The sequence below is a fragment of the Coenobita brevimanus genome, chromosome 85 (assembly GCF_032717465.1).
Source record: "Coenobita brevimanus isolate Jiangsu-jjx chromosome 85, ASM3271746v2, whole genome shotgun sequence".
In the NCBI taxonomy this organism is placed as follows: Eukaryota; Metazoa; Arthropoda; class Malacostraca; order Decapoda; family Coenobitidae; genus Coenobita; species Coenobita brevimanus.
In genome coordinates, this window is record NC_137038.1 from 14,668,135 (window position 1) to 14,680,996 (window position 12,862).

Sequence of the window (12,862 nt, forward strand, 5' to 3'; positions counted from 1 at the left end):
CATATCACTGCTCACAATCACAGGTTGCTGACTGCTGGAATGAACACCACCGTGGCAGCTGAGGTGGGGTGGCGGTGGTGGCGGCAGCAGTGCCTGGTGGGCCACCACCGCTTGGTAACATGGCCCTCAACCCCGCCCGCCAGGAGGTTTAAAGCTTCAGGTCCCCGGGGAGGCGGGTCGGGGCAGGCAGACTAGCGGGGCAGGGGGCGGGGTGGGGCAGGGCAGCAGTGGTTCAGTCTGCCTTGGTGACCAAGTGATGCAGCTCAGACAATAGCGCTGCCCGATTCACCAGCGCCAAAGGGTTGTCTTGGGTGGGCCAGTCTGGGCGGGGGGCACCCAGTGGGGCGGGACCACCACTCACCAATGTGGGAGGACCCAGGGTCTGTGGAATCATGCCGCCCATGCCCATGCCAGGGTAACCACCACCACCACCAGGAATCTCATCTTCGTCATGATGGCGACGACGAGGTGGCTCCAAGTGGTGGCGGAGGTGGGTATCTCGTGGCAACATAGGCTGTGGCATCTCTAAGGGTGGTGGAGGTGGTGGCGGGCGGGGGTCTGCATGCTGCTGCTGCCGTGGATCCTGCAGGATGCGGGACAGCAGGGAGGAGGGCGGCTGTTGAGTTGGTGGAGGAGGTGGTGGCTCACTCATCCCACCGTGGTAGATGCGTTGGTGGTCCTTGAGAGCATACTTGTTCTTGAACATCTTTGAACAGAGTGAGCAACGCACTGCTGGGTTGTTGAAATGAACACGCTCCATGTGCTTCCACAAGTTGCGGCGGCATGAGATCAGCTTCCCACACAGCTGGCAGGAGTGTGGTAGTGAAGAGGGCGGGAGAGGGGGGGATGCCGCAGCCGCACGCTCCTCCATCCTACGCTCCTCTATCCTACGTTCCTCCATCCTGGGCTCCTCCATCCGTCCCCGTACCATCACCGCATCCCCAGGTCGAAGGTCCATTTGTGGTGGGTGACGCTGCTCCTGGGGTGGTGGTGGCACCCCACAACCCGCACCAGGTCCGGGTCCCACATCCTCCCCTGCAACACATAGTCAATTAGTCACACCACACACCACACACTGTTCTTTGCCCATCACCATCATTTTAAAGCACAAGAAAATATTTACTGCTGTACTGTTGACCCTTTAAATTCAGGTGATATCCTTTTTGGTTTACTCATGCAGCAAGCAAATTATTTTATTCAGCTTAAAAGCCTTTTGTATTGAAAGGGTTTATTAAGTCTATATCTGACCCTTCTAGCTCAAAAAATCTATCCGAAGCTGAAAAAAATTATCAGGACATGGCAAAAATAAAATAAGACATTCTGGATTCAATGGATTAAAACTGTGAGCAAAACTGGGTATGCAAAATCCTATTTTTTATGGAATTAATGGTGTGCCTGTAACAGCTAAGTATGCTTAAGCCTTTATTCATTCATCATCCAATCCAATGTTGCCCCATGAGAAGCATACGAGCTCAGGGCTAGGGAAGTTGGTCCTGACATTTAAGATGAGAGCGACCAGCCTCACTCATCCCTGAGTGGCATTATATGAGCAATAAACCCCAACTACCCCTTGGATATGAACCTTCACCGGCTTAATCCGACTGGAGCACCGTAAGTACCCACTAAACCACCAGGCACCAAAGTTTGGTTATATGATTACCACCCAGCATAGTAAACGGTTCCCTGATGTACAGGAAACCATTTGGCTTGTCACTCAGTGTAGAGTCACTCACAAGCAGAAGGGAGAGGAAAGAATGAGGGAAAGAAAGACAGAAGAGAGATTGTAAAGTCACCTGTAGGCAGAAGGATGAGGAAAGAATGAAGGAAGAAAGACAGAAGAGGATGGAAGGAAAGAAGGATGGAGAAGATGAAAGGGCAGACACCCGAGAGCAGCACTACATTGAGTGAGTGGATGGTGAGCGCCCCCACCTACCACAATTCAGCCTTTATCTTGCATTATAGATTGTAGCTGGAAACAGTGCTGAATGGTCCGACATTTTCAATCATCATCACATGCCTTGGAAATTATTGCAAAAATCTGGAGGATTGTCCACATCTTTGCAGACTCAGTTTTAATAATATGGATCTAAAAACCTTAAGAAAAAAAAAAAAGTATCGTCATGACCTGATGCCACTGTCTGAGGTCTATCTCTCTATCTATTGCCAGACGCCTTAATCCCATATGGGGTGGCCACAAACAAATCGCCTCCACGTCGCCCTGTCCCCCGCCATTTCACTGCCCTGATCCCAACTCACACCCCCCTCTCTCATATACCTCTCCACCACATCCCTCCATCTCATCCTCAGCCTCCCCCTTCCTCTCCCCCCCTCCACCTCACTCACATACACTCTCCTTGTCAGTCTCTCACCCTCCATCCTCTCCTCTTGGCCAAACCACCTCAGTGTGTTCCTCCTAATGCTTCCTATCACATCCACATCCACACCACAACGCTCCTTCATATCCTCATTTGTCAGCCCATCTCTCCATGTGACTCCACAGGCTCCTCATAAATAACTCATTTCCACTGCTCTCATTCTTGACTTGTGTCCTTCCAACAACGTCCAAGCTTCACTTCCATACGTCAGGGTTGGTATCACAATACTGTCATGCAGTAACTTTTTCACTTTCATGCTCACTTCCCTGTTTCTTATCACTGCTTTCAAGGAACCAGCAACCTTTCTTCCTTGTTGTACCCTTTCAAGCACTTCACCCTCCAAACTTCCATCCTTACTCATCACACCCCCAAGTACTTAAACGTACTCACATTTTTTCATCTCCTCACCATCCAACCTCGCTGTACATTCACTGGCATCATCTCTCTCAAAGACAATCACTTTACTCTTCCCTACATTCACCTTTAGATTCCGTTTCTTACACACTCTCCCAAACTCATCCACCAAGCCTTGCAGCTCCCCTTCGCCTTCACTTAACAACACAGTATCATCTGCAAACAACAGTACAGGGAGTTTCCAAACACTACCCTCTCTCACTAGGGCCACTCCAACATCCACTGCCCTACCTTGTATCTCTTTTATTACCCCTATCCATGTACAGATTGAACAACTATGGAGACATAACACATCCCTGTTTCAATCCAACTCAAAGAGAAAAATTCACTCAGTTCACCATCCACAAGCACTGCAGCCTTAGCACCATCATACATACTCTTCACAGCATTCTACAACCTCCCATCTACTCCATATATTCTTAATACTTTCCACAATCCTTGTCTATCCATCCTGTCATATGCTTTCTCCAAATCCATGAAGGCCGCATACAACTTCTTTCCCTTCTCTAGAAACTCTTCCACTAAAGATCTAAGAATGAATATCTGATCTACACAACCTCTTCCCTTCCTAAAGCCTCCTTGTTATTCTCCAGCTAATTCCTCTGTTATTTCCCTAACTCTGTCAATAAGTATCCTACAATACACTTTCCTATTACACTAAGAAGACAAATGCCCCTATGATTACCACACACTTCTTTTTCCCGTTTTCCTTTGTACAAGGGAATAATTATACCTGACTTCCAATCCTCCGGGACTCTACCTTCCTCCCAGGCCAATCTGCACATCTTCCACATCCATTCTACTACTATCTCTCCCCCATGCTGTCAGAGGTATATGAAAAAAGGGATTGGCTGCAAGTGCCCTCTCGTTCTCTGGATGACAAGAAATATTCTGACAGTTAGTACTGCTGAAGAGTGTAATGTACATTAAATGAGAACACAAGTGTTTTCAAATGCATATAACTGAAATATAAATCTTAAGTACTGCATACTTTATAGGCCCATATTTCTAGTTGGCTTCCTCAGAGAAACACTTTGCTCCTTACACCATAATAATACTCTTGTACAGTATAGTACTGATGCAAACTCCACTGAAATTAATGATATGCATAATATACAAGAGAATTTAAGGTGACTGATGGAAAATAGATCACTAAGGAAGGGCCAATACAGAGTCTCCTATGCCAATCACAGACAATGCTCAGGCTCTGCTCTTGATGGGAACTAACTCTATGCAATACAGTACCTTTTTTTTTTTTTTTTTTTTTTTTTTTTTTTTTTTTTCCCCCCCCCCAACTCTGGGCATAGGCTTTACAACCTGCTCCTAAAGCCAAGTAGTTCTCCTACATACCATACACCTCTACATGTCCTCTATGGCACTAACACCCACCATCTATATTGAATACAGTACATGCTAGGGCCATCTCATACAGGAGTGTATTGGTATTAGCGGGGATATTTTTATGACATTTTGGCAGGTCTTCTGGTAGATCAGTAAAGTCTGCTTTAATGAAATTCAAATCCTTAAACTGTTCCCTGTCCCAGCAGGGATTTGAACCTGGGCCCAGTAGGACTGCAGGCCACCTTTCTACCGATTGCAGATTTGAGTTCTGTCAAGATCAAAAGTTTGCCCACACATTCCAGCCACCTGCGGCAATGAAAGGTGCTACAAGAAATATTTCTCTGTGACAGCAATACAAAGTACACAATAAAAGAGTATGAGAAGGAAGGGTACACCGATGTTTAAGGAGGATGGGAAATATGGAAGGTAGGACACAGTGCTGGTAGGGGTTTGTTGGCAAACTTTTGCTTGTGTGACAGTATCTAGTACAATATGAATGCTTATAGGGTGCAGTATCTGTACAGATCTATAGTACAAGATGAAGACTTACATATGTCCACCATTAATAATTTTATGGTATACTTAAACTCTTCAATCTGATGACACTTTCTTTTAGTCTTGTTGTCTCTTGATGATTTTATTTACTTACCGTTAGGTAAATTCTGAAATTAAACGTGTTTGATATCATCTTAATTAAGTTCTCTACTGTGAAATGCTATTAAACTGGATAAAATAATCATGTAGCAGCAAGAATATTAAGAAAAAGGTGTCAATGGACAAAAGTGGTTAACACTGAAATATACTTAAAGAAAACAATGACAATTTTCATGGACAAACAGTCTCTGCTTAAAAATAATAAACAGTCTCAGTACCTTAACTGGCATATTGTAGCTAAACCCCTAAACCTCTGTGTGTTCTTACCTAATTGTTCTTACCTAACAGCAATGAGTCAAACTCGTACTGTCCCATGTTTTGAGCCATTTTTATCATATGTCTTTAAATTTATGAATTGTTTTGGCACACACTATTTCATTTGGTAGTGCATTGCATTGATCAACTGCTCTATTTGGGAAACTGAATTTCCTTACATCTTTTTCACCTCTCTTTTTGTACAGTTTTCCCCAGTGTCTTCTTACTGTTGCTTCCCCATAGGTTATATACTCATTTTCATCTTTTTTCTCTTTACCTGTGATGCATTTATATGACATAATCATGTCTCCATTTTTCCTTCTCTCCTGTAATGTTGGTATGTTTAATTTTTCAAGTCTTTCTTCATAGCTTAAGTCCCTGAAACTTGGTGCCCATCTTGTAGCAGCCCTTTGTACCTTTTCAATCTTATCTATGTGTTTTTTGAGATGTAGATTCCAGACAATTGATGCACACTCCAGAGTTAGTCTGATGAATGATGTTATAATCATTCTCAGCATGTCCTCATTTATATATGTAAATGCTACCCATATATTAGCTAGCAGTGCATACATGTTCCTTACTTTTTCATTTATGTGGTCAGCCGGTGATAAAACAACTTTGGCTGATCAGTACTTTTACTTATAATTTCTTTCTCAAACTGCTTTTTGAGCTTCTCTCCTTATCCTTATTTAATAATTTCTTGCCTGCTTGTGGTTATTGTATGCTCTCTTACTTTTATCTGTATCTGATCCACAGCAAATCTCTTTTCTCTTTTGCATTTTTACAGTCAGTATTAAACCAGTTCTTTATCCCTATTTCCATTTCTTTGTGCTAAGGGACACAATTATGGACTCCTGTTTTGTAAAATTCAAAGGATTTTTTATATATAACCTTTATATCTTGTCATCTTAGCTCCTTTTCCAAATCTATATCCTTAAAGTACAATATTTCTTTAGGTCATGGTAGTTCCCCTTTTTATAGTTTAGCCTCTTTTTGTAATTTCCATTACCTCTAATTATATCATATGCTATCTTGAAATTGTAATCTATATTGCATGGTTGCTTTTGCCGAATGGAGGTTGATAGATTATATTGTCAATTTCATTTTCTTGCCTAGTAAATATGAGATCCAATAATGAGGGGTCTACTGGTTCTCTTTTTCTGCTCTCCTTTACATGTTGTGTTAGAAAAAATTCCTGTAAAATATCCAAGAGCTTTTGATTCCAACAACTTTCATGGCTTTTTACATCTAGAGTATTCCAGTTTATATTTGTATTAAAATCTCCCGTTAGTATAATTCTTTCAGATTTTTGTTCCATTTTGTATGGTAGGGTTCTTAAACTCTGAACTGTTTTTTCTGCGAGTTCATCATATTCACCTCTATCGCATGTGTTTGTCTGGGTGGCATATATAAACTTGCCACAATTATTATCCCTTCTGAAGTACTAATCTCTAATTGCAATTAATTCTACTTGAAAGCAGTGATAAGAAACAGAGAAGTGAGCATGGAAGTGAAAAAGTTACTACATGACAGTATTGTGATACCAACTCTAACGTATGGAAGTGAAGCTTGGACGTTGTTGGAAGGGCACAAGTCAAGAGTGAGAGCAGTGGGAATGAGTTATTTAAGAAGAGCCTGTGGAGTCACATGGAGAGACAGACTGACAAATGAGGATATAAAGGAGCGTTGTGGTGTGGATGTGGATGTGATGGGAAGCGTTAGGAGGAATACACTGAGGTGGTTTGGCCATGTGGAGAGGATGGGGGGTGAATGACTGACGAAGAGAGTGTATGTGAGTGAGGTGGAGGGGGGGAGAGGGAGGGGGAGGCCGAGGATGAGAAGAAGGGATGGGGTGGAGAGGTGTATGAGAGAGGGGGTTGTGAGTTGGGAGCAGGGCAGTGAAATGGCAGGGAACAGGGCGACGTGGAGGCGATTTGTTTGTGGCCACCCTGAATGGGATTGAGGCGTCTGGTGATAGATAGATAGAGGGTATGTCTATTTCTATCTCTTTTACTTGGAGTCTTTTCTCTGTTAGTATCATAACTCCTCCTCCTTTTTCTAAATTTCTGTCTCCTCGCCAAATATTGTACCCATCCAAATTTATAGTGTCGTTTGATATCCCTGGGGATAATTTTGTTTCTGTTAGACGAATAATATGAGGCTCATTTTCTATTTGTCATAGGTGGTGTTGACCATCATCCACTCACTTGATGTAGTGCTGCCTAATTCTTCCTTAACCTTTATCATTCTTTTGCTGTGCCTGCCCTCCTCTCTTCCTCTTTCTTCCATCTTTCCTGTCACTTCTTATTGCTTTTCTTTCCTTTACAAGTGGCTTTACATTGAGTGACAAGCCAAATGGTTTCCTGTAAGCCAAGAAACCATTTACAACGCTGGGTGGTACCCATATAACCAAACCATATGTGCTCCCTAAGTGTCAACAAGTGGGTTGATAGAGGGTTAGTGCCCCTCCCTGTAAAACAAATAACTCAAAGTCAAATGGCCACCCCTTACAGGATTATGGCGTCTGACAATAGGTAGGTAGGCAGGTAGGTCATTTTCTATGATATAGTCTTTTATCTCCTTTGGATACCATTCTTATCTACATTTGAGTAGATCAACTTAGCCATATTGTTCACATACTTGACATTGGTTGAGTCAAGTATCTTGCTTTTATTTAGTCCCTGCTGTTTATGTGTCATTTTTTTTCTTGCAATCCTACTACTTTGAAAAAAAATTTCCTTCTCTCTTCATCTGATCTTGCATCATTCTTCCTTTTTTACTTCTTCCCTCTTTTCCTCTAGTGATCCTCATTCCTCTTATCCACACTTCTTTGTACTCCTCTGATTCCTTAAGTTTGTTAGCATTGTTTAATACCTCTTCTACAGTGTTCACACTTTGGAAGGTTACTTTCAGTGGCCTTGCCTTGTTTCTCTCATATTTCTCTAATCTCTTAAATTCCTCTACATCTTTCCCACAGATTTCCTCTGATACTACTTTCAATATGATCATTGTATTTACCATCTCCTTGTTATCTCTGGTGATTCTGTTCCTTATTTCTTCTTCATCTTTACCAGTGATGACTATAGATTTATGTGTGTGTGTGTGTGTGTGTGTGTGTGTGTGTGTGTGTGTGTGTATGTGTGTGTGTGTTTATTTTCCTAGTTGTATATACCTAGTTGTGATATACAGGAAATAAGCTATGCTCATAGGGTCACGTCTCTCTTTCTCAATAAGTCAAATATTGCTTTGAACTCATTTAAGTTTTTAGACTGGATGATCTCTTTGTCTGGGCTATTCCACAGGTCTATGCATCTGCATGGAAAACTATATTTCTTGATATCCTTCAAGCAACTTAGCTTTTTCAGTTTCATTCTTTGTCCTCTTGGTACTCTCCCATCCCATACAAACAGATCTATTCTGTCAATTTTATCTACTCCCATCACGGCCATGAACACTGCAGTCATGTTGCCCCCCTCTCTCTCCTTTCCTCTAAGGAAGGCAGATCTAGCTTTTCTAGCCTCTCTCTGTACAACAGACCTGCCAGGCTAGGGACCATCTTGGTTACTGTATTCTCTAAATCTTGTTTATATCTTTCTTTTTGTGTGGGGACCACACTACTGTTGCATATTCCAACCTGGGGTGGATCATGGCCACTATCAATTTTTTCATCACCTCCTCATCCATGTAATGAAATGCTACTTTTATGTTAGTCAAGAGATTAGATGTCTCTCTAACTATCTTGTTAATGTGTTTTCAGGTGACAAATTATCCTGGACCAGCACTCCCAAATCTTTCTCTTCTCTCACTTTTGTGATTGGTTTGTTACCCATCAAATAGTTCAGTGATGGCCTCTTATTACTTTATCCCATTTTCAATCTTTAACCCACCGCGTCCCGGAGACGTGAATTCACGTCCTCACATGATGTGCACTCATATCCCGGAGACGTGAATTAACGCGGCAACATTGCAAGGTCCCTAATTTGCACAATTTTCAATTTTCGCAAGTGATTTTGCGAGTGATTTTTGGCATGTATACACGGGACACCTTCCTCTATTCCTCTACAAGATGCCAAGCAGGAACAATACCTTACACCGCATAACCTCTCCCCCCCCCTGCACGCCATTGTCTCGGCAATTCACCTGTTACCAGTGACCTGGCCAATAAAGACATTCAGGGCCAGAGTGATTCCCCAATCGATGACAATGTGGAGGACAAAATTTACATAGCATTAGAGGAAAAAACAGTCAAAAATGATGATCAGGTAATGTAGGAAAAAAAAGGTCATGAATGGTGATGAGTCAGTGAGTGAAACAATGTTTATAATGCCTATATTACTGTTTGAAAACCAATATACTCTTGTACTACATATAAATTCGTACCAAGTAAATAAATAAATACTGTTTATGAGTGGATACAATAGTTACCCTCCCATAGAACTCGTTTTCTTTGGTGCCAGCCTGTTAGAAAACCCAGTCAGGTAAGGAAGTACTCGTACCTAGATCGAGTATTTTAAACCTCAGGTGAGCGATTTCTCAATGAATTTTCGATGTTTCTCACCAAAAGCGGATGTTTGAGCCAAAAAAAAAAAAAGGTCCAAAAATGTTGGGACTGGGGCGTACCACTGCCCAGAAAACGTTGGGATGGGGCGGGTTAATATTTTTTTGCACTGAATTTCATTTCTCACATCCGGCTCCAATCGTGAACCTTATGCAGGTCCCCCTGCAGCATTTTACAGTTTTCTTCAACTTCTACTCTCCTCAAGATCTTCGCATCATAAGCAAACTACCATATTGTTTACGTAAATCAGGAACATTATTGGTGCTATCGTCGATCCCTGTGGGACTCCACTTATTAATTCCCTCCATCCAGACATCCTGTCCTTTATTACTGCCCTCATTTGTCTGTCTCTCAAGAAGTCTCTCATCCAGTCCAGGTTTCCCTTCAGTTGTCCTGTGTTCCAATTTCTACATTAGTCACTTGTGGGGTACCTTGTCAAAGGCTTTCTCCAAATCTAAACACGATACACTCAAATTTTGATTTAAGGGACCTCCATTTAATGGATTTTGGATTTAAGGGACTCCATGTTCTACCTGACAAACAAACAGGACCACTCAAAAGGTCCGCTGCTTGAAATATTAATATGTTTCTTTATACAGTACCTGTAAAATAATATTCATAATCATATAAATTAGAAAGATAAGTGAAACAATCAATGCATTTCATAATAAGATTGTCTTTATATGTGGTAAAACAGTGGGCATTTTCAAGTAAGGGACATTTTCAAGTATTGGACAAGTTGATTCCCCATTTAGTACCTTAAATTGAGGTTTGAGTGTAGTAATCTCTTTAATATCCTGACGCCCAGTAACCAGACACCCCAGTGTCCATACATTTTGGGCCCGGGCCTTTGGGGGGGGGGGAAATCTGATTTTTTTTCAACTATAATTTGAACTTGGTACGTGGCGCCGACCAACTGTGATTATGCGCGGTCCCTATACCCCTTGTTTCCTCCCCTCCTCAGTTACCGCCTAACTACCATCGTGACTAAACACTCATCGCATTGGATGCCGCACGTGCTTGTTTTTGTGAATAAACAGTGAATAAACTGCAATACCTAACCACTAGGCCACATGGGAACTTACGATGTTGTGCAGTGTTAAGAAATTAGAATTCAGAGTGCAAAGGATTAAGTGTAAAGTGCATACTGGTAGTTGTAACTGGCATGGCACAAGTAAGAACAGAATGTGCTGTATTAAACAATTACAATTCACAGTGCAAAGGATTAAGTGCAGCACAACACTGGATTACTGTATGTGCTTCAAGAGCATTTTCACCACTGCCAGAGCCTTAGAGGGGGCGGGTTAATCTTCATAACGGCCACAGACATGTTGTAAGTACCCTGTACACTGCTAAATATTTTGAATACTCACTTATAATTTCTCATTCTCTGGTTCCTTTTCATTTATTTCATGCCTTCTGTCCTTTATTTGTGTGAAGAGGGTCTTAAATAGGTGCTATGCATGTTCAGCTGGGAGTCATGTAGGTGGTTTTCTGAGTTAGGCTGGGTTAGGGTCCATAAGTACCAGTCCAGGAGGCAAGGTCCCAGTATCCGGATGATCCCACTTCCCGGACATGCTTTTGGCTGTACTACATCGGATATTGGAGAGATTACTGTACACACAATCCACCCAACTGTCTCTCTCCTGTAGCATGTCAATCGCTCTTGAGTAAAAGCTCAACATGTTGGAGTCACACGACTTTCCACTTCTGAATCCAAACTGACTCTCAGCCAAAACGTTCATCTCTTCCAGATATTTTATTCACCTGTCTTTCAGGATTCTCTCACACAATTTTACAACTATGCTGGTCAGGGACACTGGTCTATAATTCAGGGATGCTTCCTTGTTTCCTCCCTTATAAATTGGTACCACATTGGCCCTTTTCCATTCCCGAGGCACTTTCCCTTCTTCCACAGAACACACAACTAAACTGTGAATCTTATCCACCGGTTGTTCTCTGCATTCCTTCAGTACCCAATTTGCGATTCCATTCGGTCCTGGGGCTTTCCTTCCATCTTGAGTTCCAGTAATTTATACACTTCCTGTTCTTCCACTTTTATATCTTTTATCACTACATTTCTAGTCACTCCCTTCCCCTTCACAAAATCTCTTTCTTTAGTGAAAACCAATTGGAAACATCTGTTCATTATTTCTGCTTGCACTGTTTGCATTTATAAAGGAGCTCTCCTTCAACTTTCAGTTTGGTGATTCCTTCCTTTTGTTTCAATTTGCCATTAATGAATCTATAAAACAATTTAGGTTCTTCCTTGCATTTGTCAATTATACCTTTTTCAAAGTTCCTTTTTTCCTCTCTACGTATTCTTGTATATTCATTTCTAGTTCTTCAGTATTCTTCCTTTGTTCTGTTATCACCTCTCTTTCTCCAGTTGTTCCATGCCATGTCTCTCTCTTTTTTTGCTATCATACACCTTCCGTTAAACCACCCCTTTTTCCTGTTTCCTTTCCCACTTACTCTTGGCACATATTTTTCCACTCTCAAATTATAGAGGTCTAGAAAGATATCCCACTTGCTCTGTATCTCTTGTTTCTCTGAATTTTCTCCAGTCTACATTTTCAAAAAATTTCCTTAATCCCGTAAAGTTTGCTTTCTCAAAGTTGTACTTTCCCTGTGTATAAAGCTCATCTCTTGGCACCATGCTCCCTTTTATCACCTGAAACTCAATGTCCACATGATCACTTTTTCCTATAGGACACAGATACTTGAAAGATTCAATTACATCAGGTTCTTTGGTCAGCAGTAAATCTAGTCTTGCTGGTGTGTCATCACCTCTGAATCTTGTCTCTTCTTTGACCCACTGAGTCATTACATTATTCATTGCTATATTTAACAATATAGTGCCCCAAAAATCTTCACTGCCTCCTGAGTCCCATTCCTCCCAGTTCACCTCTTTACAATTAATGACCCATCAGAATTATGTTGTTGCTTTTCTCAATCACTTTCTGTAGATATCTAACCATGTCTGACAACATCTCCTGGTATTCACTGTCATTCCAGGCCCTTGTCTCAGATAGAACATACACTACTGAGATGTCTCTTGCCATTCTCTCCAGTTTCTAATTTCATATTTATCACTTTAGCCCTACACTCTCCCAGTTCCACATTATCCACATTTATGTTGTTTTTCACTGCTATCATCATTCCTCCTCCCATTTTTCTTTTCTGTCTCTTCTCCACAGTTTGCATTTACCATCTCCCATATGGATATCAATATCCTCTCTTCACTTGGTCTCTACAAAGCACA

General features: G+C 41.7%; 1 protein-coding gene across 1 annotated transcript in view; it reads right to left on the bottom strand.

Moving 5' to 3' along the window:
• Positions 1-232: 232 nt before the first annotated feature.
• The window catches only part of LOC145410347 (uncharacterized), a 367,470-nt gene continuing 354,840 nt past the window's right edge, over positions 233-12,862 (bottom strand). The window contains exon 8 of the mRNA XM_080280488.1: positions 233-973. Within this exon, the coding sequence (XP_080136614.1) occupies positions 233-973 (741 nt within the window). The remainder of the gene's footprint in view (positions 974-12,862) is intronic.